The sequence below is a fragment of the Myotis daubentonii genome, chromosome 3 (assembly GCF_963259705.1).
Source record: "Myotis daubentonii chromosome 3, mMyoDau2.1, whole genome shotgun sequence".
NCBI classification, from domain to species: domain Eukaryota; kingdom Metazoa; phylum Chordata; class Mammalia; order Chiroptera; family Vespertilionidae; genus Myotis; species Myotis daubentonii.
In genome coordinates this window covers 149,074,520-149,102,238 of record NC_081842.1, presented here as the reverse complement: position 1 = coordinate 149,102,238, position 27,719 = coordinate 149,074,520, and the positions used below count along the sequence as shown (strand labels likewise).

Sequence of the window (27,719 nt, the reverse complement as noted above, 5' to 3'; positions counted from 1 at the left end):
AAATGCTGAAAGGTATCCTTTAAGAAGAGGAAGAGGAAGAAAAAGGTACAGATACAAATTATGAACAACAAATATGCATCTATCAACAAGTGAATCTAAGAATCAAGTGAATAAATAATCTGATGAACAGAATGAACTGTTGATTATAATAGAATCAGGGACATAGAAAGGGAATGGACTGACTATTCTTGGGGGGGAAAGGGGTGTGGGAGATGTGGGAAGAGACTGGACAAAAATCGTGCACCTATGGATGAGGACAGTGGGTGGGGAGTGAGGGCGGAGGGTGGGGCGGGAACTGGGAGGAGGGGAGTTATGGGGGAAAAAAAAAGAGGAACAAATGTAATAATCTGAACAATAAAGATTTAATTAAAAAATAAAATAAAATAAAATGAGAATAACATGCACTTACAGCATTTATGGAGATTAACAGTGTATGTAAAGTCTCTGGTACAGTACCTGATACAAAGTAGGTTCTCATAAGATGAGTTTTCCTCCCCCTCCCTATTCCGGTGAGTTGCCCAGACCTTCAGTTCCCTCCCCAGAAAGGATCCTTCTTTGCACTTGCCAGTTTCATTACCAGAACTAGTTTCTACTCGCAACCCAGTGAAGTCGTCCTTATAGTATCACAGGTGGAGAGGGAATGCTGTCTTGCACTTTACTTGTCGGGCTGTCTGCTGCCTAATCTGGGATGCCTTCCCCACCCCTCCGCTATTAGCCTTCTCTGAGACAGTGAGGGCCTTCCAAGGAGGAGCCTTTGGCAACACGACCTCTTCTGCCCGCAATAGCCATTGAGTCACTTCCTTGAGTTCCCAAACCCAGAAGGTGTGAGCTATCCTAACAAACTGTCCAACAGAGGCAGCGAGAGAGTGCACTTAATTTTAATAGCATCAGTTATACCAAACTCCAAATTTTCAAAATGAGTATCCTCATTAATTATTGTGGAATAATTAATCCATACTACAAGTGTACTTCAAAGGATTTTTCCTGGAGCCCTTTTTTTTCTTTTCAGGAATACATGTTTTATAAAGTTAGACACATAGGCAGTTTTGTACCCTATTAGGCTCCAAGCAAGTGTTTTGTGTGGTTTTTTTTTCTTCCTTGTTAAATCTTTACAATTGTGAGCACCAGCGCATAATAACTTGCTGAGCTTCAGTTAGGCCTAAAAACAATTACGTCCCAAATTGAAAACACACAGGCTTCTCTATGTTATACTTACAAGCATTAATGAAAATGTTAGTCTTTACTTTTTCATAATTTGATAAACCAAAGGGCACTTTGGTTTTATGTTGTTTATAGTAGTAGGACAAAAAATTTAGAAAATTGTGAAAAATCAATTCCAGGCAATTAAGTCTGACCGGAAACAAAACAAAACAAAACAAAACAAAACAAAACAAAACAAAACAAAACAAAACAAAAAAACCACCCTGCATTTTCTTCCTTACGACAGTTGGTGCAAATTTGCGACCTGAAGAGCAAGAAACGTGGATCGCGGCCATGGCAGAGGGGGCGGGGCCATGGCAGAGGGGGCGGGGCCATGGTAGAGGGGGCGGGGCCATGAGACCAGGGTTTGCGGCTGCGCGGAAGCCCAAAGAGTGGAGAAGGCGCTCGGTGGGCTAGAGAGGCTCTCGGGCCTCTATGCTCCGCCGGCAGCGCTTCTCGCTCCAATAGAAAGTTCTGGAAGCTTGGGAGCAGCGAGCTGGCTTCAAGGACCTACCGACCTGGTATGTTTGCAGCTTGGGGAGGAGGCTCCTGAGGCCCAGGCACTTTACATTCTCCATGCCTTGTACTTATGGCAATGTGTGTGTTTCCGCAGACTGGCCAAGATCACGCCTTTGCCTCGGGCTCAGACGGGGGGTGGGGGGCGGAGAGAGGACCCTTCCCGCCCTTTTCTTCCTCTGGAGTCGGGTGTTCGGAAAGGGGTTTCCTCAGGTTTTTCCCGGAGGATTTATAGACCGGCTTCTTTTTAAGAAACGTGGTCATCCACCTGCGGATTTATATTTTTATTCATTTATTTTATGTATAGATGTTGCTCATAATCTCTTGCACGCCCGCCCCCAGAAAAACAATTTTTTGGAAGTAAAGAATGGAAGAGGCCATGACGATCTTTGTAGGCCAACCTCTCTCATTTGAGAACTGAGCCGACTGCGCGGGATAAGGATTTACGGGAGATTATTGCGCAGCATTACATTTATTTAAAACTGAAAACTTGGGGGGAAACGAACAAAACCATAACAACAAAGCACCGGAGGGTGCGGCCGGGGCGGCGGGTCTGGGGCGTTTCCGGTACCGAGGGAGCCCCGGCTCAGCCCGGGTTTAAGGATTCATTCCTGGCCGCTAACCGTACACTCTTGGGGATGTACTGGTCCCAATTCCTTCAATGCTCGGAATCACCTCGCCTCTTTGAGCTTTAGTTAAAATGGTTTATAAAACCTACCTACAGCCCGGTGGGAGTGGCGCCGTGTTGGAGCCTCGGCCTATGAACCGGGAGATCGCGGTTCGATTCCCGGTCAGGGCAGGATCGCTGATTCTCTCTCATCATTGATGTTTCTCTCTCTCCCATCCTCTCTGAAATCAATACAAATATATACATTTAAAAAAACCTACATATACGAGTGTAAAGATTTAAATATATGTGACTGCCCGCTCAGTGGTTAGAGCAGGGGAGGCAAAGGGCCAGGGATTGGATTCCTGGTGAAGGGCACCTATCGGTTGCAGGTTCGATCCCCAGCCCCTGTCTGGTGGGAAGAGGAGGCAACCAATGGATGTCCCTCTCACCTTGATGTGTCTTTCTCTTGCTCTCCTCCTCCTCTACCTTCCCCCCTCCCCCCCAATCCCTTCCACTCTAAAAAATCAATGGGAAAAATATTCTCAGTCCTTGGGTGAGGAATAAAAGAAAAGATCTAAATGAATATATGTTACGCTCTTGTCATCAGATACACAGTGGATTGTCATCAGATAGACAGTATATTAAATTTAATGGGGCTGGGGGAATAAAACTTACAGTCCTTCCCCCAGCCAGCTAGCAAAACATTCAAAAACAAATATCTTTTGAATGTCTACTGTGTACCAGGGGTTGGAGATATAGTATTAGATAAAACAGAAGGTGTCCTTCCTCTCCTAGAGCCAGTTAACTTGCTGTTCATTCATTCATGCGATAAATGGGGAGATTATAGAGCAGCTGGTTTCAACTCAGCAGGAGGAACTTTCTAATTATTAGAGTTGTTCATAAGGAGCATGAAACCACCCAGGAGATATTAACTCACCATCACTGAAAGTGACTTTCATTTGGATTAGTTGGTTTATAAATATTGCTTTGACTTAATTTTGTATTGAATAACATGGCGAATATAATTTTGGTTGACATTAAGAAGCTTATGGATTAGGGGAAAAGAAATATGTTTTTAAATAATTTTATTAGGCAGGTATGGTAAGTGCTCAACAGAGGACTTGTAAGGTGGATTCTGAGGAAGGACAGGTCTCATTTAGTTTGAGGGGCTCAGGGATAGTTTCTTGCAGGAGGCAGGACTTATAATGGGCCTTGAAAGAGAGGTAGGATATTTTTTAATAGATTTTATTTTTAGAACAGTTTAGATTGACAGAAAAAAAAATGAGAAGAGAGTACAGTGTTGCCGGGGTGCAACCCCAGCGGGTCCAGGGGTCCCCAAAGGTGTGGACAGAGTCGGCGAAGAAGGAATGACACAGGGACTTCTCCGGCCAGGTTTGGTCACCATGTTCTAGTCAGGTTCTCTTGCCAATTTCTGTAGTCAGGTTCAGTCCAGGATCTTTTGCCATGTTCTCTCCAGCAAAGTTCTTCTGTCTCCAGGCTCCGGGTAGGTTCTGTCTTCTGAATTCTGTCTCATGAGTTCTGTGTTCTAAGTTCTGTCTTGTTGATTCTGTTCTAAGTTCTGAGTCTTTCTGTCTTGTTACAACTGTATTTATACCAGTTGATTCAATCCTATCAATCTCTATTCCAAAGGTTAGGGCGTTTCTTATCTCCATTCCAGGGAGAAAAGATTATGTAGTTTAAGCATGATTGTTCGTAGTTAAAGGGATTAATTACCCGCCTGGCACTTAGTTGAGGGGTTTTATTCCCTCCCTAACTTCAGGGGAAAATCCCTACCTGGGGATTCAACCTTTCTCGGAGAGGTGACTTTGGTTAAAACACAGCACCAAGAAGGTGAGCAAACATATTAAGAAACGTATGCCATATATGCCAGGTCCCTTGAAACAGCAAGGATGGACCGGCTCCCGGCAAATTCCCCCTTTTTTATTTTTTAAAAGCAAGCATTAAAAAGAAAAACCTGAAACGCTCTCTTGTATCCATTTTAAGAGTAGGATTGGCACTTTCTGCTATTACCTGAGTCCTGATCTATCACCCCAGGGAGAGCTTGCCAATCCTGCACTTTCCCGGGGTGGAAAGGCTGCAGTGGGGTTAAGGATAAGGCTCCTTGGGCCTTACCTTCTCCCATGCCTCTACATTTACCTTTCCTGCACCTTTCCTTCCTCAGAAAAGCATGGACGTATTTCTTGTATAAAATGTTCTGTCTGACTGGGAGTAACCTTAATTCCTCTGCTAACAAGCATATATGTTAAAAGATCAATATGGAGTCTTTTTTCTTTAGACTCAGTATGGCACATCTTCTTAATCTAAAGATCAATACAGAGTCTTCTTTCTTTGGACTCAGTATGGCACATCTTCTCAATCTAAGAATCAATACAGAGTCTTCTTTCTTTGGACTCAGTATGGCACATCTTCTCAATCTAAGTTCTGTACTATCCACCTTCTTACCCTACTTATCCTCTATAGGGGGGTCTGTAGCACCCTGGTGGAGTCCTATCCGTCCCGAGTGTGGGGTTCTCAATGGGGGGGGGCTTACCTAAGGGAATCCTGTTCCAGGGGTTCCCAAAGGTGTGGACGGATTCGGCGAAGACTATCCACCCTCTTCCTACGGTGGAGTCTGATCCGTCCCGAGTGTGGGGGTTCTCAATGGGGGAGGGGGGCTTACCTAGGGGAATCCTGTTCCAGGGGTTCCCAAAGGTGTGGACGGAGTCGGCGAAGACTATCCACCTTCTTCCTACGGTGGAGTCCGATCCGTCCCGAGTGCGGGGCGCTTACCTAGGGGTCCCTGTTCGGGCGCCATATGCCGGGGTCCAACCCCAGCGGGTCCAGGGGTCCCCAAAGGCGTAGACGGAGTTGGCGAAGAAGGAAGGACACGGAGACAGTGTTCAGTTGATCAGCAACCTAGCCAGGATCTCTAGCCTGGATCTCCAGAGAGGTTCTGCTTCGGATCTCCAGCGAGGTTCTGTAGCCATGTTCCCTCGCTAGGTTCTCCAGCCAGGTTCTGTCCAGGCTCTCCAGTCAGGTTCAGTGTCCAGGTTCCAGTCAGGTTCTCCTGCCAATCTCTGTAGTCAGGTTCAGTCCAGGATCCCTTGCCATGTTCTCCCGCTAGGCTCTGTCTCTAGGCTCCGAGGCCAGTCCCTGTCCAGGATCCTCCGGCATGCTCTCGCCAGCGAAGTTCTTCTGTCCCTAGAGAACGTTCTGTGTAGGTTCTGTGCCTAGGCTCTGTCTCTCTTGGTCCTGTCTTCCAAGCCCTGTGTCCTTAGTTCTGTGTTCTGAGTTCTGTGTCTTGCTGTTCTGAATTCTGTCTGTTGTTGTCTTGTTGCATCTGTATTTATACCAGTTGATTCCAATCCTATCAATCTCTATTCCAAAGGTTAGGGCGTTTCTTATCTCCATTCCAGGGAGAAAAGATTATGTAGTTTAAGCATGATTGTTCATAGTTAAAGGGATTAATTACCCGCCTGGCACTTAGTTGAGGGGTTTTATTCCCTCCCTAACTTCAGGGGAAAATCCCTACCTGGGGATTCAACCTTTCTCGGAGAGGTGACTTTGGTTAAAACACAGCACCAAGAAGGTGAGCAAACATATTAAGAAACGTATGCCATATATGCCAGGTCCCTTGAAACAGCAAGGATGGACCGGCTCCCAGCACAGTGTATTCCCACATACTCTATAACTAGTTTTCTCTATTAACATCTTACATTACTATGGAACATTTGTTACAATTAATGATCCAATACCATTTTTAACCAAAGTCCATAGTTTATTCAGATTTCGTGTGTGTGTGTGTGTGTGTGTGTGTGTGTGTGTGTGTGTGTGTGTGTGTTTTCTATACCAGGAATCCAACTAGTATATCACTAGTTGCAGAGTTTCCTTAGATTTCTCTTGGCTGTGACAGTTTCTCAGACCTTCTTTGTTTTTTATCATCTTGACAGTTTTGAGGAGTGCTGGTTGGATTTTTTTGTAGGATGCCCTACTACTGGAATTTGTTTGGTGTTTTTCTCAAGATGGGACTGGGGTTTTGGGTTACTGAAAGGAAAAATACATCATATCAAGGGTACTTACTATCAGTATGATTTATGAATGTTGATGACAACTTTGACCACGTGGCTGGGGTAGTGTTTGTCAGGTTTCTCCAATGTTTTGTGGAAAGTGTCAGTTTTATCTCTTGTCTCCCATTTATTTATTTAATCATTTATATCAGTATGGACTTATGGGTATTTTTTTATACTTGGAGTTATAAGGTAGTAGTATTTTATTTTGCTGCTGAGATTGTTCCAACTTTGACTATTGGGATCACTTTCAGTTTGTTCCACCACTCTTTTGACATACCCCTCTCAATGTGGGTTTTTCTGTTTGTTTTTGTTTTAAATCACTTCCTTAATTTCTGGCATTACAAAATACTCTAGGCTCATCATGCATATTTCCTGTCTCCATCCTAGAATCAACCATTTCTCCAAGGAACCATCATTCCTTTGATTGGAGAAAGGTATTAGAAACCAAAGTCTGGCTAGCGTATCATTTCTTTTAGACCTCTTTCAACTGACAAAGCAAAGAAATTAATGCATGTATACTAGTGTATACTAATCCATGTATATACACATATGTATAAGTATTTCTATGTATATTCATCTGTATCTATATCAAGCTAACAATTAGTTTATACTGATTACCACATGGATCATTTTAGCTTTGAGAGAGGAATAAAAAGAAAATGTAAACACAAATATGAGGACTAAAGTAAAAAAATGCTGTCACATTCTTAAATATGTCTCCTAGTATACATTACATGCATTTCTTTTGAATATCAAATTAGGAGTGGAATTGCTGGGTTATATATACTTTATGTATCTTCAATTTAGTAGATAATACCTGTTAAGAACTATGAAAAGTCTGAGATTTTACCCTACTTGCAAGCTAACAAGCTAGCCTGTTACTGTTTTATTGATGTTGATAGAAGATACAAGATGCCTGGATTAGAAACAAAGGATTTTTAAAAATTCAGGCAAAAGCAATAGCCAAAGTTTCAGGTTCCTGTTGGTTTCCCTGACTCTCCCTCAGGGGGTTAGATGTGTGGGAAAAACTCAAGTGGACCTAGATGTATGCATATACAGTTGGTTTTGTTGACAGAGAGGGAACACTGAGTGGAAGACTAAACATAGAAAAGGTACAGTAAAAAAATCTTATATAATAAAAGGGTAATATGCAAATTGACCCTAATGGCAGAACGACCAGGAACAATCGGTTGCTATGATGCGCACTGACCACCAGGGGGCAGACGCTTAATGCAGGAGCTGCCTCCTAGTGGTCAATGCACTCCCACAGGGAGAGTTCCACTCAGCCATAGCTGGGCTAATGGCTGTGAGCACAGCGGCAGTGGTGGGAGCCTCTCCTGCCTCCGCGGCAGGCAACGCTAAGGAAGTCCGACTGCAGCTTAAGCTGTCAGTTGGACATCCCCTGAGGGCTCCCGGGCTGCCAGAGGGATGCCTGCCAGCTTAGGCCCGATCCCCCAGGGAGAGGGACATCCCCCAAGGGGTCCTGGGGCTGCAAGAGGGCACAGGCCGTGCTGAGGAGACCACCCATCCCCCTGAGTTCACGAATTTTTGTGCACCGGGCTTCTAGTCCTATCTAATAATAGACAAACATGGTAATTGACCGTACCTTTGCTATGCCTCCCATAGACTAATCAGCACGATATGCAAATTAACTGCCAACAAAGATGGCGGCTAATTTACATACTGCAGGCAGGGCGGGACAGCTCCATCCCGCCTGCCCTGTCGCCATCCGGGCCTGCTATCTGTGACCCGGGGCGGCGGGTGCCCATGTGCGACCCGACCTGGGGTGGTTGGGCGATGCAGCAACGATTGGCCAGCCCGCCTGGCCGCCATCCGGGCATCCCGTGTGTGACCCAACCCGGGGCGGCTGGGCCGGGCAGCAGCGATCCGCTGGCCCGCCCAGGCGTCCTGTGTATGACCCGACCCAGGGCGGTGCCCCAACCCCCGGATCGGCCCTGCCGTGTGCGCCACCCAGGGAGGTGGGGCAGGCACCGAGGGATCGGGCCTGCCATCTGCCACCCAGGGAGCGGGCCTAAGCCAGCAGGTGGTTATCTCCCGAGGGGTCCCAGACTGTGAGAGGGCACAAGTTGGGCTGAGGGACACCCCCCTCCCCCCTCCCCCGCCAGTGCACAAATTTTTGTGCACTGGGCCTCTAGTATAGAATAAAAGATTAAAAAATGGTACCACCTGTATAGAGCACTTACTATGAATGGAGCATGTAGGATTGGAAGTTGCTCCTCTTCTTAAGAAGATGTCACTTTTTTCAGAAATACATCTATAGTGGTTTGCTTAGTTTTTCTCTCTCTTTTTATCATAGATTTGTTTATAAGCATATAAGGTACCACAAACATTCTTTTCTATTAATCAAAACCTTTCGGTGTTGGGAGTCCATGTTTTAAACTTTTTAGGGGGCTTGTTGAGCTATGTAAAAGCTTCTGCTAAAGCCTTCACTGTCAGTTTTCTGGAGGTTCTCTTTCTTTTTCTGCGGTTTCCTTTTTTCTTGAAGCATCTTCTTAAGTGATGTGTCCCTGTGCCTGTTTGGAGAACTCCTCAGTAGTCAGTTCCTCAGGAACTACCTCTAGGAGTTCCTCAGTGTCACTGTCATCCATACCCAAGTTAAAGTTGTTTGCCATGTCACCACAGCCTTGTTGATTTTTGCAAACTTTATGCTGTGGTTGCAAAACCAAAGAGTGGTTATGACATCACTACACGATAGGAATTTTTCAGTTCTATTATAATCTTACTAGAGGCCTGGTGCACGAATTTGAGCACAGATGGGGTCCCTCTGGGTAGCCTGCAGGGATTGGTCTAAAATCTGCAGTCCAACACCACCTGCAGCTCCTACCTGCCGATCCCACTCATCCTGGCCCCACTTGCCTGCTGTGGGCTTGTGCCCAATCAGTCCTGATCGGGAGAGGCTTGTGCTGCTGCAGCAGCACTCACCAGTTATGAGCCCTGCGTCTGGTGCCCTCCCAAGGGGAGTGGCCTGAGGGATCAGGCTGAAACCGGTTCTCTGACATCCCCTGAGGGGTCCCAGATTGTGAGAGGGCTCAGGCCAGGCTGAGGGACCCCACTGGTGCATAATCAGGCCAGGGAGGGACCGTGGAAGGGCTCCAAGGCATGTCCGGCCCATCTCGCTCAGTCCCAATCGGCCAAACCCCCAGCTGCAAGCTAACCTACCGGTCGGAGCATTTGCCTCCCTGGTGGTCAGTGCACATCATAGCAACTGGTCAACCAGTTAACTGTCTGCCCCCTGATGACAAGTGCACATCACAGCGAGCAGTTGAGCAGCCTTAGCATATCATTAGCATATTATGCTTTGATTGGTTGCTTGGTTCTGCCGTTCGGTCTATTTGCATATTGCCCTTTTATTATAGAGTATGGGACCACCACCATATATGTAGTCTGTGTTGACCCAAACGTTTTGTGGTGCATGACTGTATAATAAAGGCAATGTATGACAAGCCCATAGATAATAACACACTCAAGGTGAAAAATGTGAGTTGTCTTTTGAAGTGGGAATCGTTGCTTTTAATAATTGTTAATAGAAAGCATAATATTGAATAAGTTTAATATATATAAGACAGATACTTTTCAATGTCCAATTTTGACTTTCAGATATTTTTAAGAATGTCTCCATTACCCTAGTTTTATTTCTGTCTTTAATTTACTTATTTATCAAACAAACATTTTTTTGTGTTCTTTTTGCTCTCATTTTTCTTAGTTTGTGGTACCATTAGAAAACAGATTGATCCAAAGACAGATGGCTGAAAGTGCTGAAGAAGAAAATATAAAATGGACAACCACCATTATTATTAGTTCATCTCTTAAGGTAAAGAGGCATTTGGGCCATTGATCTTTTCCCCCCCTTTATTTATTAAGGTATTACATATGTGTGCTTAACCCCCTAGTGTCCCCCCACCCCCACCCCTACCCCCGCTCATGCCCTCACCCCCCATGGTGTCTGTGTCCATTGGTTAGGCTTACATGCATGCATACAAGTCCTTTGGTTGATCTCTCCTCCTTACCCCCATCCTCCCCTACCTTCCCTCTGAGGTTTGACTGTCTGATCAATGCTTCTCTGTTTCTGGATCTGTTTTTGTTTATCGGTTTATGTTGTTCATTATATTCCACAAATGAGTGAGAGCATGGGATATTTATCTTTTTCTGACTGACTTATTTTGCTTAGCATAATGCTGTCCAGTTCCATCCATGCTGTTGCAAATGTTAAAAATTCCTTCTCTTTTACAGCAGTGTAGTATTCCATTGTGTAGATGTACCACAGTGTTTTAATTCACTCATCTGCTGATGGGTACTTAAGGCTGTTTCCAAATCTTAGCTATGGTAAATTGTGCTGCTATGAACATAGGGGTGCATATATACTTTCTGATTGGTGTTTCTAGTTTCTTGGGATATATTCCTAGAAGTGGGATTACTGGGTCAGATGGGAGTTCCATTTTTAGTTTTGATGAAACTCCATACTGTTCTCCACAGTAGCTGCACCAATATGCATTCCAACTGGCAGTGCACAAGGGTTCCTTTTTCTCTGCATCCTTGCCAGCACTTGTTTATCCTTTCAAAGAACCAGCTCTTGGTTTCATTGATCGTTTATATTGGTTTTTGTGGGGGGTTTTTTGGTGTCTATGTCATTTATTTCTGCTCTGATCTTTACTATCTCCTTCTTTTTGCTCACTCTGGGCTTTTCTTGTTGCTCTCTTTCTAATTCTTTAAGTTGTAGAGTTAGATAATTTATTACCATTTTTTTCTTCTCTTTTGAGGTAGGCCCGTAGAACTATAAACTTCCCTCGCAGGACTGCTTTCACTGTGTCCCATAGATTTTGGATTGCTGTGTTTTTATTGTCATTCGTTTCCAGGATGTTTTTGATTTCTTCTTTGATCTCTTTGGTAACTTAATCATTATTTACTAGCATGCTATTCTGCTTCCTAGTGTTTGAATTTTTTGATTTTTTTAATTGTGGTGTATTTCTAATTTTATGCCATTGTGGTCTGAGAAGATGCTTGATATTATTTCAATCTTCTTGAATTTGGGGAGACTGCCTGTGACCCAATATGTGGTCTGTCTTTGAAAATGTCCCATGTGCGCTTGAGAAGAATGTATATTCCGTGGCTTTGGGGTGAAATGTTCTGAAGATGTCAATTAATTCCATCTGATCTAGTGAGTCATTTAGGCTTGCTGTTTCTATGCTGATTTTTTTTGTCTAGAGGATTTATCCAGTGATGTCAGTGGGGTAGTTGTTCAGGCTACCCCCTCTGGGTTCAGCCTCTCGTGGTTGTGATCTTAGATCTAGAATCCCCTGCCAACAGCAGCCCTGTGAACTTCCTTTCCACAGTCAGAAACTTCGCTTGTCCCAAGGGACGCAGCTTTGGTGCCATGAAGCTTCCTTCTGACCCTCTGTGCTTGGAGGTCTCATAATTCTCTCCAGCCCAGATCCCTGATTTTACTGTTCTCCAAGCGTCCTCTGCCCTTCCGGCTGTGAATTGTCTCACCAGTCGTGTCTACTTCGCCGATTCCAGGTGGATGTTATTCAATGTATTTGCTCTTTCTATTTGCTCTGGGATAGGGCTCAGGACACGTCTGCCTGTTCCGCTGCCATTTTGTCTCTCCCTCTGATCTTTGATTTAAATATTAAAAGTGATAAGACACTAATTTAAAAGATCATTAGCTTGATTATCCAAAGTTGTATGGATCAGCAATTACATAAGTTAAATGTATTTTAACACATTGTTTGCGGGTAGTTTTTATCACACGCTAACAGGTGGCGTGGGCCATTTTTGCTAATTTTTTGCGCAAATGGCAACGTTCAGTAAAATTACGATAACTTTAGTTTACGTATTTATACGTTACCCGCATTCTACTGCTAGTCTATAAAAAATGTATTAATACGTGTCCCGCGCTCTACTACACTGGTAGAATGTATAAATACCTAAAACGTATAAATACGTTTCCCGCATACAATGTGTTAAAGATTAAATTATAATCTTCACAGCATCCATTTTCAACACCCTACTTCTTTAAATATTTGAAGGTAGGGAGTTTTCTAAAGTTATTTTTTCTCTTTAAGCCTATTCCAGTAGAGATGTTAAGGAATTCCAGAAACTATAAAACATGCACATAATAATTATTTATTTAAGACCAGAGGCCCGATGCACAAAATCTGTGCAAGAATAGGCCTTCCTTTCCCTGACTGCTGGCACCAGCTTCCCTCTGGCACCCAGGACCCAGGGTTTCCTCATAGCCCCTTCGTCTGGAAGGTCATCCAGTCTAATTAACATGTTACCCTTTTATTATTATAGATTTTTCAAAGATAAACAGAAACTGATTTGTCTGATTTAATGGCATTGGGAGGAGCTGTCAGCTTAATTGTCACTTCCTTGATGATTACCTTTCTTTCCTCTCTGACTGCTTTTCAGATTTTGGCATTTTGTAGTTTAAATTATGAATTTCTTTTTATCTTTGAAGTTCATAAATCTGTGAATTGGTGTCATTTATCAGGTTCTTAGTCATCATCTCCTTTAATATTACTCCTGTCCTATTCCTTCGCTCCTTCCCCTTTTAACTCCTATTACATACTAGAGGTCCGGTGCATGAAATTCATGCACGGATGGGGTTCCTGGGCCTGGCCAGTGATCAGGGCCTATCAGGGCCATTTCGCCCAGTCCCAATCAGGGCCTGGCCAGTTGGGGCCTGCTGGCTGCTGGCCAGGGCCTTCTTGATGGGGTGGAAGGGACGGGGGGGGGGGGGGTTGGGGGGGAGGGTACCCGGGAGGTTGGCTGTGGGAGTGCACTGAGCACCAGGGGGAAGCTCCTGCGTTGAACATCTGCCCCCTGGTGGTCAGTGTGCATCATAGTGACTGGTCTACCAGTCGTTCCAGTCATTTGGTCGTAATGGTCACTTAGGCTTTTATATATAGAGATGTGCTAGATCATCTCACAATACTTTCCATTCTTTTTGAGCTCTTTTACTTTTACTGTGTCTTTGGGCTGCAATCTAGGTAATTTCATCATCTGTCTTTCATGTCAGTATTTATCTCTTTAATCCTGATAAATTTAGCCATTGAGAACTTTTGTGGGGATTTTTTGTGGTTTTTCTTCAGTTTTGTTTGACTTTTTTCAAATTACAAAATATACATAGAGAAAAGTACATAAAAATGTATGTGAACCATTTAATATACTTATTATTGAGAGAATACTATGTAGTTAATCACATCAACAAAATGAACACTACTAATTTCCTTTTTCCTCAGGACTTTTATTAATCATATCAATGATCAAATACTAACCATATTATATATTTATATAATTTTTATTGTATAAAATGTATATAATATTTATAATTTTTATAACCATAATTCTCACATTTATTTTAATATTAGTTACACAGTTAAATGGATTCAATGTTCACTTCTAGTTTTTATGCAAAAGATGTGTCTTTCCAACACCTAACTTTTGTAATGATCCATCAGATAAGCTTTAGGCATAGAAGAAATGTTCTTTCCCTGGAAGAGCCAAAATTCTCATACATGGCTTTAAAAAATGTCCCCTTGGTAGAGGGTCTATTCTTTTTTATGTGTTTTATTTGGGTTTATATATACCTCTTAGTTTTATAAAATATAAAGTATCCTTTTGTTTCTCATTCTCCTTTGGCTTTTGTGTACTTTCTAAAGAAAGAAGGGGAAATCATAATTTTTATTCCAGTAGTTCCTATTTTTAAAAATTTCTCTATTGACTTTAGAAAAAGAGGAAGGGAGAGAGAGACAGACATCAATTTGTCGTTCCACCTATTTATGCATTCTTTAGTTGATTCTTGTATGAGCCCTGACCAGGGATTGAACCTGCAACCTTGGCCTATAAGGATGACACTCTAACCAACTGATCTACCTGGCCAGGGCCTATTTTTTTTAAATATTTTATATGGTGCTTTACATCACCTGTACTCATAAATCTTTTTTGTTTTTTATTAATCATTGTTTTAGAAAAATTATTAGAAGTAGAATAGTTGGGTTAAAAAGGCATGCACATTTTAAGACTTTTGATATGTATTGTCAAATTATCTTCCAGAATGTTTTTTTAAATATATTTTTTTATTGATTTTTTACAGAGAGGAAGGGAGAGGGATAGAGAGATAGACACATCAATCAGCTGCCTCCTGCACACTCCCTACTGGGTATGTGCCCGCAACCAAGGTACATGCCCTTGACCAGAATCGAACCTGGGACCCTTGAGTCCACAGGCCGACGCTCTATCCATTGAACCAAACCGGTTAGGGCAGAATGTTTTTATTTACAGTCCCATCAGCAGTACATAGGAGGGTCAACTTACTCTCAAGTTTGACAATTCCAAATGTTATCATATTAAAATCTTTTTTTGATAGCTTATATTTTAGATTTATTGGATGACAAGAGAGATTAAACATTTTTTCATATAAAGATTTATTATTTTCCTTTTTTTAAATAATTGTGCCTTTTCTTTTTCTATTGGTATAAAAACTAAATTTTTAGTCTTTCAAAATATTAAAAATAGTACACATTTGTATTTTAACATTGATTATTAATGTTCTCAAGTTTTTCCTTTTCAGTATTATTTGATATTTATGACATAAAATGCAAGTTTTTATTTCTATTTAATCTTGAGGAATTAAGGCAGCTGTTTTTCGTATAAAGTCAAATTTACACCTTTTTTCTTTTGAGATTCATTAAATAGCTCTTATTCTTATAAAATTTTCATATTTTAAGCTTAAATATGTGATACATATATACACATGTTCACATACAAATAACCATTACATATTATATAGTCTTGAGTCTCATTCTGTTCTGTTTGTTTGATTTGTATAGTAAATATTGAATTCTTGCCACACTTTTCAATTCATTGGAGTTTTGTGATAAAAACCTGGTAAGGCATGTTCTTTCCATACTACTTTTATGTTTATTAAAATATATGTATTCTTGTAGACCAGAGAATCAGCAAACTATGACCGTGGCCTGCCTAAAGCCAAGTTTTGCCCAGCCAATGAGTAAAGAATGGTTTTTACATCTTTAAAAGCTTGTAAAAAAGAGAGAAAGAAAGAAAGAGAGAGAGGAAGGGAGGGAAAGAAAGAAAGAGTGAAGGGAAAGTAGGATAGAAAGGAAATAGGGCAAGGAAATGGAAGGGGAGGTAAAGAGGGGAGGGAGAAAGGAAGAAAAGAAAAAAATGTGACACATCATATGTATCTTAAAAAGCCTAAAATATTTATAATCTGACCTTCTACTGAAAAAGTTTGCCAAACTTTGTTCTAGATGAACTTCAAAATCACTTTAAGCTCATAAAAGTGCCACACTTATTTTAAATTGAATTAAATTAGGGAAAAATTTATTTCTGTGAACACGATATATCATTTTATATATATTAAATTCTTCTATTATTTTTATTGTTATAATTGGGCTCCCCCAATATGATAGAATTGAAATTTATTAGCATGGCAGACATGGGTCCTCAGTTATTCTAACACTGTCCTAAAATTAACTGATTCATATACAGCTTACATACTTACCATATAAGTATCATATTTTTAGATCTGAATACCTTTGCCTGTGTTATTTTTTCTGTCCAGGCTGTTCTCACATTTGTCTTCTTCCTTCACTTATCTACTTAATAAACTGCTTTCCACTAAAGATTTGACTCAAATTTTATGAAGCTTTCCTGACTCACATCTGTCACAACACACCCTTTTTAATATACTTTCTGGTTCTTTGTCAAAATTCTCAACCATGTCTTTTATCTTCTTGAACATTTGCTATTTAAAGGTATCTTATATAATAAAAAGCTAATATGCAAATGACCGAACGGCAGAATGACTGGTCGCTATGATGCGCACTGACCACCAGGGAGCAGACACGCAATGCAAGAGCTGCCCCCTGGTGGTCAGTGTGCTCTCACGGGGAGCACCACTCAGCCAGAAGCCAGGCTCATGGCTGGCAAGCACAGCGGCAGTGGCAGAAGCCTCTCCAGCCTCTGCAGCAAGGCTAAGGACATTCGACTGCCAGCTTAGGCCTGCTTCCCAGAAGAGGGTCTAAGCCAGGGGTAGGCAAACTTTTCGACTCGAGGGCCACAATGGGTTCTTAAACTGGACCGGAGGGCCGGAACAAAAGCATGGATGGAGTGTTTGTGTGAACTTATATAAATTCAAAGTAAACATCATTACATAAAAGGGTACGGTCTTTTTTTTTTTTTTAGTTTTATTCATTTCAAATGGGCCGGATCCGGTCCGCGGGCCGTAGTTTGCCCACGGCTGGTCTGAGCCATCAGCCAGACATCCCCTGAGGGCCTCTTGCAGGCCTGGCTGAGGGACCGCCCCTCACCCCCCGAGTGCATGAATTTCATGCACCGGACCTCTAGTATATCTGCTAATTTCACTATACACTGAGTGGCCAGATTATTATGATCAGCTAGATTATTATGATCACTCCATCAGTACTTTGTTGGGCCACCTTTTGCCTTCAATACTGTGGCGATTCTTGGCATTGACTCCATGAGATGTTGAAAGGTGGTGCGAGGAATCTGACACCATGACTGATGAATAGCACTGTCCAGTCCTGTGAGATTTGATGGTTGTGGAACCAGCTGCCTGATGGCTCTTTTAACTTCGTCCCACAAATGCTCAATTGGATTGAGATCTGGTGATTGTGGGGGCCACGTAAGCAAGGTAAAGTCTCCCTCATGTTCTTGAAACCACTCCTGCACAATACGAGCACCGTGGCATGGCACATTGTCTTGTTGGAAGAAGCCATCTCCACTGGAATACGCCATCAACATGATAGGATGAACTTGATCAGCAACGATACTTAGGTATGTTGTGCTATTCAGACGTTTATAATGATCTGGCCCTCTAGCAACTTCAACACAAAATTATAGCTAATTTGCCTACAAACGTCAGGTGGTCATAATAATCTGGTCACTCAGTATATGTATCCCCTATGTGCCTGTTTATATTTCCTGATGTTTCTGATGGTTCTTTCATGTAATCTTGTCTCTTTGTATGTCTGATTACTTTTTATTGTGTTGGACTTTATATTTTTTATTTTACTTAATGTTTTAAAAATACATTTTTATTGATTTCAGAGAGTAAGGGAGAGAGACAGAGATAGAAATATCAATGATGAGAGAGAATCATTGATTGGCTGCCTCTTTCATGCCCCTACTGGGGATTGAGCCTGCAACCTGGGCATGTGCCCCTGACTAGAATTGAACCCGGAACACTTCAGTCTGCAGGCCGACGCTCTATCAACTGAGCCAAACCGGCTAGGACTGGACTTTATATTTGAAAAATTATTTCTAGAAATAGTTTAAGGCCTAAAATAGTATTCTATTTCTCTAGCGAAGTCTTAATTCTGCAAGATAATTAAATCCCTAATGCCCTAAGAGGGTTGCCAGATAAAATACAGGACACTCAATTAAATTTGAGTTTCAGATAAGCAATGACTATAGTATAAGTACATCCTAAATATTCCATGGGACATACTTATGCTAAAAATTATATTGTTTACCTGAAATTCAATTTTAAGTGGGTGTTCTATAGTTTTATTTGTTAATCTAGTAACCCAACCCCTAAGGTGTTTGTTGTATGTAAAAATGAACCTATTTTCTGTGCATCTAGAATGGTATTGGTATAGGAAAAGTGAGAAAATAGTCACCCAAATAGTTTTGTTTGTTTTGTAGTTCAAATGAGGAGACCTAATTGAGAAAGGGTGCTCTAGGAAGTGCTTCTGCAAGATGCTTGGGAGCGTTAGTAATACAGTATTAACTGAATACAATTTCAGGGATTGAAATGATTTGAAGCAAGGCTGCAATCCCTGTGAGAGCTGTTCTACTTTTGTCAAAGGCTCTGTTCAGGCTTTCATCTGTCTCTTCCTTAATTGTCAGTTAGATGCCCTCAGGGAAAATATGGCCTAAATGCTGGTCTCATATCTTTAAATTTCTGTATAGATCTCGGTCTTGTAATTTTTCACTATCCTGCTAGCTCTCTGATGCATTCAAGCAGTTTTTAAAAATTGTCCAGCTTTGGCATGCTCTGCCTCCCAGGAGCATGCCCATGGCTGTCCCTCTTCCCTCTTCTTCTTCAACAGGAGTGCATCTCTGAAACTCTAAGGGCCCCCGCAAGATTTGCAGCCAGAACAGCAATGGGCAGCAGCAGTTCGTCTGGGCAAACTCCCTGAACCTGTCCCCAGGGCCCCCTTTTCTCTGACTTCTTAGTGAGCCACAGCAGCCCAGCCTAGGCTCGCTCTTTCTTTTAAATATTTCAGAGAGGGAGAGGAAGAGAGAGAGAGAAACATCAATGATGAGAATCACCGACTGGCTGCCTCCTGCACACTCCTACTGGGGATCAAGCCCCAAACCAGGCATGTGCCCTAACTGGAATCGAATCATGACCTCCTGGTTCATAGGTCAATGCTCAGCCACTGAGCCACACTGGCTGGGCAGCAGTCTAGGCTTATTTCATTTTATTATTATTTTTTTTTATTTTTTAAATATATATTTTATTGATTTTTTACAGAGAGAAAGGGAGAGAGATAGAGAGTTAGAAACATCGATGAGAGAGAAACATCAATCAGCTGCCTCCTGCACACCCCCCACTGGGGATGTGCCCGCAACTCAGGTACATGCCCTTGACCGGAATCGAACCTGGGACCTTTCAGTCCGCAGGCTGACGCTCTATCCACTGAGCCAAACCGGTTTCGGCTCATTTTATTTTTATAAAATATATTTTTATTGATTTCAGAGAGGAGGGGAGAGGGCGAGGGAGAGAGAGATAGAAATATCAGTGATGAGAGAGAATCATTGATTGGCTGTCTCCTGCACGCCCCACACTAAGGATTGAGCCTGCAACCTGGGCATATGTCCTGACCAGGAATCTAACGGTGACATCCTGGTTCATAGGTTGATGCTCAACCACTGACCCACGCTGACCAGGCACTGAGGCTCATTTTAACACCTAGTCCCTCTCCTGTTATCCTAGGCCCTTTTCTGTTTCACTGCCTCTAGCTTTAATAAACGTTCTCTTAAAAAAAAAAAAAAATGGAAGAAAAAATATTGTCCAGCTTCCCAGTTGCCTTCAGCAGGAGGGTTGGCCTAAATTACTTAGTCTGCCATCACTGGAAGCAATGTATAATTTTAAAACAGCAGGAGCAGCTCAGGGGAAGTGTCATAATTGAACTCGACATCAGGATCTGTGTGAATGGCACAAAATACTCCTTTAGGAAGGAGAGTATATATTTTATACCTAATTTCTGCCTGTGTGCTTAAAATATACATGATCTGAGGAAAAATATAAAATAAAATTAATATACCTAAGGGATTTTTACGTATTTTGAGAATAACAATCAGGAAAAACTATTAACCACTTATGTTTTAGTGTCTTGGGTATTATGATCTAATTACTTGGTAGAATCAGAAATGAGATGAATTTTGAAATGGTTATTATTGAAACCAAAAGTTTGGTTGCTGTTTTCTGACTCACCTAAGGATTAAGACATTTTAAAAGTACACTAAAAGTAACTGTAAAGTAAACAGATGAATTTGAGAATTGGTGTCTTTGTTGTATTCTAGGCCTGGCACTTCATGTTTCTGTTAACCATCTAAGAAACACACCACCACCCACAATCTGTTATACATTAATGCATGTCAGAATCCATCTCTACGGGATTTTTTCTAAAGTTTTCATTTACTCTAGCTTTCATAGTTCAGTTCTTTAATTATGTCCTTAATTTCTTTCCCTAAGTAATGTAACTGTAGTACACAACTCATGTCCAAACCTGCAATGTTTGAGCTGAACTAAATATTTTTGGGTTTTTTTCTCCAGAGAACATTTAGTGTATCTTTTGATGATCAAATCTTTAAGTGGTTTAGTAATAAAAGAAGCTGTTAAACTTATTTTAATGTATTAGCTTTATTAAAAACAATTCTAAGCATGTCTTAAGTTTGTATTTCTGAAAATTTTTTTGAAGAGTTGTGAAATTGCAACTGCCCTGGAAAACCGAAGTCACAAGGTTCGGTATTCAGCTTCAGTGGAAAATGGATCAATTATATTTTCTTGTACTGGTACAGTATATTTGCTAATTGCCTTGATTTAAGTTTCTTATAAAATATGTAAGTATAAGTTCTAATAATTTGGTAGTTCATTAACCAAGTAATAAGCTTACGATGTTATCTTTTGGGAGAGGTCAATGTATAAGACTTGGTTACTGCTGCAAAAGCAGGACCTCTAGCCAATTACAAATATATCCCTTTTCAAGATTATAATTGTTGAACTAAAACTGAACCAGTGGAGTCTGGTAGAGGATGGTAAAAACTATTTGCTTTGGAACTAAGATGAAAAATAGAACATAACCATCCCCCCAATAATCAATACTTATATTAAAGTATTACCCATATTAACAAAGAAGCCAACATCACAATATTGGTCAAAATCCATTCACAAAAACAATATAGAGTGTTTTTCATGATTTTGTACAAGATTTTGCTGAATATAATATAAACAAATAATAACTAAAAGAATCAAATGGAGACATGCAAATGCCCCTTATATCATAATACCATACAACTGTGAGTCATGACCAACGTACTAAAGGAATTAGATTAGGATATGAGAAGGCTGGGGACATGGGAAGTGGACAATTCTATTTGTGCTTGGGAAATAATGAGAATGATAAAAAGAGGTGAAGGTGATTTTTTTAGAAGGATTACAAATAGACCTGTACTCTAGCGGAAGGTTTGGAAGACAGGTGCTTTCAAAAGCTCCTAGAAATAGACCTCCAGGATGAAACTAATCAGTACCACCTTAAATTCCTCTGCAGTGGTTCTCAACCTTCCTAATGCCGTGACCCTTTAATACAGTTCCTTATGTTGTGGTGACCCCCAACCATAAAATTATTTTCGTTGCTACTTCATAACTAATTTTGCTACTGTTATGAATCGTAAATATCTGATATGCAGGATGTATTTTCATTGTTCGCGACCCACAGGTTGAGAACCGCTGTGAGAAGTAAAATATTTTTAAATACCTACTATGTGCCTTGACCACTTTATATACATTATCTAACTTTAATTCTTTCAACAAATCTATTGAAAAACTATTATTCCAATCTTACAGATGAGGCAATATAGTTTCAGAGAGGTTAGTTATATAAATTGACCAAATTCCTCAATTAGCATAAACAATTTTCTTAGATATCTCTTAAAGAACTAATTCTATCATCTTTTAAAGAGCTAATTAGATCAAGCTTTTCTTTTGAACCGTTCTTATAGGCCTGATACTATTTCAGAGATCCTAGGAACCTGCTTACTGTGTATCCTCGCTAATAAAGGGGAATATGCTAATTGACCCTCACACCATCGCTAAAGATGGCAGCGCCCATAGCCAATGAGGGAATATGCTAATTGACTGCCTGCCCTCAAAGATGGCAGCACCCACAGCCAATAAGGAGGGAATATGCTAATTACTGCCACACCCTTAAAGATGGCAGCACCCACAGCCACAAGATGACAGTGCCCAGTCCCCTCAGCCCTGCCGGGGCGGCAGGTGCGCAACAAGGTCAGGCCCACCCCTAGGTGGGCCTGACCTTGTTGCGCACCTGCCTCTGGAGTCCCCCAGTCCCCTCAGCTGCCCAGGGCTGCCTGAGGCTTAGGTAACCAGGGCCGGCCGAGGCTTGTGCTGCCGGCAGTTGCAGCAGCAGAGGTGTGATGAGGGCGTTGCCTTCCCCTGATAGATGGGTTGCCTCCTGGACTGTGAGAGGGGGCAGGCCGGGCTGAGGGACCCCTCCTCCAGTGAATGAATTTTTATGCACCGGGCCTCTAGTTAATTTATGTACAGTAATAGTTGTGTTCTGGTACACAGGTTTCTCCAATAAATAATTGGCTTGCTTAAAACTATGTTTCTTGATTTCCAGCTTTAAAAATCATTATGGGGAACATGGGAAGAAAAAAAGGAGACATCTGTAGTACTCTCAATAATATATTTTATAAATATTATAACATGGAAAGTTAACTTTTAAGTAAAATTAGGCATTATCCTCTTTATGCCTTAGTCTGAAAAAGATTTTTTCCCCCTTTAAATATTTAGAGTAAGTCATCCTTTTATACAGAGCACTTCAGAGAACCACCTACATTGTTTTAAGAATTTTGTTACAGTGACTTCTACTCATGGTTTAGGACCTGGACACTTATAGCTATGTTATACTTACAGCTATTTTTGATTTTACTGAGGTGTTTTTTTACATTTTTTATTTCTAATGATGAAGTGACATTCACCTTTCCTAGGAGTTGCATTTTTATTGATGGATGCTAAAGAATGCTTTATGTCAGCTGAAGAAACATTTCTAGCCAAAATTGAGAAGTTTATTAACATTCACCAAAATAGTTTTTTGGTTCTGTCTGCTGCCCTCCATGGACTTGAGGAATGGAAACTGATGTTCAGGATTCAGCAGAGGTATGGAAAAGCACTAAATTTATTTTTAAGTTATATTGTGTTTACTTCAGTTCTTAATTCTTTTAGGCAGATGAGTTATGTTTTCCCAAAGATAAACTTTATAATGTTAACCTGTCAAATTTGATCAAATGCAGGCCAAATGGCTATTCTGTGAATCAGGGTGACAAGTTTCAAAGTTCCTGCTGATTTCTGGGATTCTTCTGCAAAATCAACCCAAAAGTAAACACTTTTTATTGATTAAAGTTCTGACTACAAAGCCATGTCAGTTCCTCTGTGAAATAAGGCAGGGCCTGAATGAGTAAACAAAAGAGAAGCAGTAAGAAGTTTGTCTCTTTTTTCCACTTAACACCTTGCTGACCGGTCATGAGATAACTTGTGTTTCCATGTCTGGACATTGCTGACTGGTCACAAGATAACTCAGGTCTGCACTTACATTGAGTAATTTTAAAACTCTACATTGCTTTCAGACCTTAAAATTACTTACATTAATGTAAGTGCAAACACAAGTTATCTTGTGACCAGTCAGCAAGGTGTTAAGATAACAGATGTTAATAAAAAGTCATATGATCTGTTTAACTTATGAATTGTTTTTCAGATTCCTGGGTAGTAACTTACGGATACTTCCAGTACACAACGCAGTAAATGCTATTGATCTTATGTGCACTATAGCTAAGGTGAGTTACCTACAGAAAATGACACATACATATACACAGACATATACTTTGTTCTTGACTTCAAATGTACCCCCTTCTTGAGCATGATTGACAAATACTCTGCTTTAGTTTCCCTCAGAGAAGCTGCTGTTTCAGTGTGCAACCCTTCCCCATGCCTGAACTCAGCCTCTCAAGTCTTTTTCAATTTATTTCTGGTAGCCACTACCAGAATGACTCATTTTGGGCCAAAAGAGTATTTGGCCATAAACACACTGTGTTAGCCATATTGGTTACTTAAATTTTCCATCAAATTCTAAAGTATAAATATCGGTCAGGTTGTAGTTATCAACTGTCAGAGTGCAAACATACTTTTCATGCTCACCCTCCTGTGTGAAGTGTGCCCCCAACTCCTCTAGCAGTTAGGCGTCCCTTACTCTTACACTTGGAAGAGACCTCCATTAAAGCAGTTCTTACAGTAGTCTACATTTTGGCTTGCATGTTTGAAATTCTTTAAAGACAGAGACCAGGTATCTGTTACACTAATGAGTCATATGTTGTGTTGAGCACACAGAAAGTGATCAATACTTAATAATATAAATAATGTTGCATATTTTTATCTTTTTCCAGATCACCTCCAAACCATACATAGACAGCATCTGCTACAGAATGATAACAACTAAAGCTTACATCATTGAGCAAAGTCCTGTTTGGAAAACACTTCAACAGATAAATCTCAGTGACTCATTTAACCCAAATTAGAGTATCAATTATAAATGTTCTTTTGGAAGATTATTAAAGTTAGACTTGTTGAATTATAATGTTCAAATATATATATACTTTAAAGATTTAAAAATAAAATATATACAGTTATAAAAGTGATTTTATTTTCAAGAGTTTTGTTGAATAATTCCTTTAATGTTCACAAAAAATTGGAGTGATATTCAGTTTATCACTAGGAATTCTAAAATGTAACACAGCTTCAAACTGGAACATAAAGTGCATCAGCATTTTTATAAACTCATTATAACTATACGAATGAAGGCAATTCAACTACATTTTATAAACTTATAATACAAAATTATTAATTTGTATTGAATTTTAACAATAGTATTTATTATATATGGGCATTCTTTGTCATGGAGATTATCTTTTTGAAACCAAATACTATTCATCCATGTGTCATTACAGAAACAGATGAGAAAAGCTACATTTATTTTTCTATTGGCGTGTTTTTTTCTATTGGTTTTACAGAAAAATTTTTGTGAAGGTATTAAATCATAATGAAAAACAGTATTTTACTAATTTTTATTTAAGAGATGGAGCGTTCACTTTATCCCAGTATTTTCTTCAGAGGTAGACTTTGTTTTTATTTCAATGAGTTCTTCTACTCGAGCCAGAACACTTTCAATCAAATCAAATGTGAAAAGTGCTGAATGTAGGACCTGCAATGCCAAGAAATTTTAGAGTAATTAAGTATGCATTTAAAACAAAAGAAGTAAAAAAACAAAAGACCTCAAATGGATGTAGCTTAGAAAAATTTCACATCTACCTTAAGCTGCATTTCGGGAGGCATCTTAGGCATCTCTTCTCCACCTACGGTTACAGAACAAAAATCTTTAGACCTCTCGACTTCTGTAAGAGAAAAAAAAATCATGTCATGTTTTTAATCTTAAAACAACTCTCAGATCTCAGTAATAAATTAATAAGCTACTTTCATCATTCCATTACTTTAAAAATATGTCCTTTATTTATATAAATTAAGTCTTAGTGTTTAATATCTCAGGGTATGCTTAAGTCAAGCAATTAGCAAAAATATCAAAATTCTGTAACATGTTTATTTAAGTGACTAGCATTATTTTGGCATGTACAGGATGAATGAAAACTTATAAATTTTTTTCTTCAGTATATAATCAGAATTACACACTAAAAAAGAAAAAATCTAGTAATGTCTATAGAAATATTACCATAGCTATATGGAAAAGATCACAAAATTATTGTAGAATTGCTAGCTTTAAAAAGTAATCCTGGACCTAAGATTTTTTTTCGTAATTTGTACAGATTTATTTGGGGGGAGTGGGGAGACGGTGGAACAAACAATACCAAAAGAAATACAATGATATCCAAACAGAAATACTTGTAATACAGTTAGATTCCTAATTAGGATTTGAGATTTTAAAACCAGAATATATTTCAGTTTGGTTTAAATCTTTGTTAATCCAATTTCAGTGTTAACTGACTTAAAGTTCTAATAAGAATAATTTTAATTATAAATAAAATGACTTAGCTGTCATGGTTTCTTGTTTGCTATAAATTAGACAAGTACAAGATTAAAAAGATTTTTAATATAAATTGCAGTTTAAAAAAATGACTAAATTGTTAGACCTAAGTGAAAATGAAATTGCACATTACTAACCTTGGCTATTTTCTTGGCTATTTTTAATTTCTGCTTCATAATGTGCTTTTGACATATTAAGTCCTGTATGGAGTGGCTTTAAGAAATTATTCTCAATCTTTCCAAGTTCTGTCCATAATCCAGTCTGTTCAGAAGAATTAATGAAAGAATTAGTTATATGGCTCAACATTTACTGATTGCATATTATTAAATACTAGAGGCCTGGTGCATGAAATTCATGCACGGGGGTGGGGATTCAGCCCAGCCTGCACCCTTTCGAAATCCGGACCCCTCGGGGGATGTCCAACTGCTGGTTTAGGGGGAATCAGGCCTAAACCAGCAGTCATACATCCCTCTGGTAATCCAGGACTGCTGGCACTTAACCGGCTCACCTGCCTGCCTGCCTAATTGCCCCTAACCACTCGCCTACCTGCCTGATCGCCCTTAACTGCCTCTGCCTGCCTGCCTGATTACCCCTAACCACGTGCCTGCCTGCCTAATTGCCCCTAACCACTCGCCTGCCTGCCTAATCACCCCTACTTGCCTGCCTCTGCCTGCCTGCTGGATCGCCCCTAACCATTTGCCTGCTTGCCTGATCGCCCCTAATGGCCTCTGCCTTGGCCCCGCCCGCAGCTTCGTGCAGAATGATATCTGGAAGGTCATTTGGCTGTCCAGTCTAATTAGCATATTACGCTTTTATTATTATAGACAGATGTGTTTGAGAGTTGGAGAAACAAGAATTAATCACATGATCCTTGCCTTTCAAGGTAGAGTTTACTGTTTAATAACACATTGATTACTACATCTAGTATTTTATGTGAATACCAATCAAAACGAAACTTTACTTTGGTTAGTACACTCAGTGCTGTACCACTTGGGCAGTTTTTGGTTCTGAGATGGGTAACTTACAAGTTTTATCCATGAGAGTTATTTGAGGACAATACACATGGTCTAAGACATTTCTCTTGCCTATAAACATTCCCACAATGACTACATTATATATCTCTTCAACTCTTGATCTTACAGTTGATACCCTTGTCACAGATCTAGTTCTAGAAGATTCTTTTCTTTCCTTGTTGATGGAAACTTTTCTAACACAAAGCTGATATGGACATTCTTGGTGTTAAGTGCAGATGGAGATTTTACCTGCCTACGACAGTTTAGGTTTATTTGCTGTTACATATTAGATTTTATTCCAAGAGCATTTCTTCCCATAGTACTAAAGGTGGAGAATCATAAAGTTCATTGGTATTATTAAATTTCCAGGCACTCTTTACAAAGGAAAATATCTTAGGCAAAAAGGTTAAAAAAAAAAAAAAAAAAAGGAGCCTTGGAAGTTCTGGTGAAGACGGTAGCATAGGTAAACACAGTACTTAAGTCCTCCCACAACTGTTTCAAAACTACAACTGTATTACAGAACAACTACTCAGAACTGCCCGACAGCTAGCTTAATGGAGGTCTTACAACTAAGATTATAAAGAAGCCGCATTGAGACTGGTAGGAGGGGTGGAGAATTGGAATGGTTGGCCCCACACCCATATGTAGCAGATAAAACTTGGAAGGGATATCTCGGCTGCAGAGGTGCTCCCTGAGTAGCAAGGGGTCCCATACCCACACAAGCCCTCCTCTCCCCCCCAGCCCAGGGTTCTAATATCAGGAAGAGAAGTCCCCCTAACTTCTGGTTATAAATACCAGCAGGGATTGTAGCTGAGTGAGATGGAAAGGCTGTTGGAGTCCCAGGTGTTTCTCTCAAAGGGCCTGTGCATGGAATTATGTGGACTCACTGGCTCTAAGCTCC

At 40.4% G+C, this 27,719-nt stretch overlaps 2 protein-coding genes across 4 annotated transcripts in view; one reads left to right on the top strand and one right to left on the bottom strand.

The window, feature by feature from the left end:
* The first annotated feature begins 1,575 nt into the window (after nt 1-1,575).
* C3H1orf146 (chromosome 3 C1orf146 homolog) lies at nt 1,576-24,404 on the top strand. Its single transcript, XM_059688878.1, has 6 exons — nt 1,576-1,721; nt 10,121-10,228; nt 20,397-20,490; nt 22,708-22,876; nt 23,472-23,550; nt 24,157-24,404. Exons 2-6 carry the CDS (start codon nt 10,160-10,162, stop codon nt 24,286-24,288), a joined length of 543 nt encoding a protein of 180 aa, XP_059544861.1. The 5' UTR covers nt 1,576-1,721; nt 10,121-10,159; the 3' UTR covers nt 24,289-24,404.
* The window catches only part of GLMN (glomulin, FKBP associated protein), a 44,788-nt gene continuing 41,460 nt past the window's right edge, over nt 24,392-27,719 (bottom strand). For all 3 annotated transcript variants that reach the window (XM_059688858.1, XM_059688860.1, XM_059688859.1), the window contains exons 17-19: nt 25,943-26,066; nt 25,079-25,161; nt 24,392-24,971 (exon numbers count right to left, since the gene is read on the bottom strand). In XM_059688858.1, the coding sequence (XP_059544841.1) occupies nt 24,855-24,971; nt 25,079-25,161; nt 25,943-26,066 (324 nt within the window). In that variant the 3' untranslated portion in view covers nt 24,392-24,854. The remainder of the gene's footprint in view (nt 24,972-25,078; nt 25,162-25,942; nt 26,067-27,719) is intronic.

Coding starts and splice junctions, on each gene's coding strand:
- C3H1orf146 (XM_059688878.1), top strand. CDS start 10,160: ATGGCTGAAAGTGCTGAAGAAGAAAATATAAAATGGACAACCACCATT. Junction 20,491..22,707: donor AATTATATTTTCTTGTACTG/GTACAGTATATT, acceptor CACCTTTCCTAG/GAGTTGCATTTTTATTGATG. Junction 23,551..24,156: donor TTATGTGCACTATAGCTAAG/GTGAGTTACCTA, acceptor ATCTTTTTCCAG/ATCACCTCCAAACCATACAT.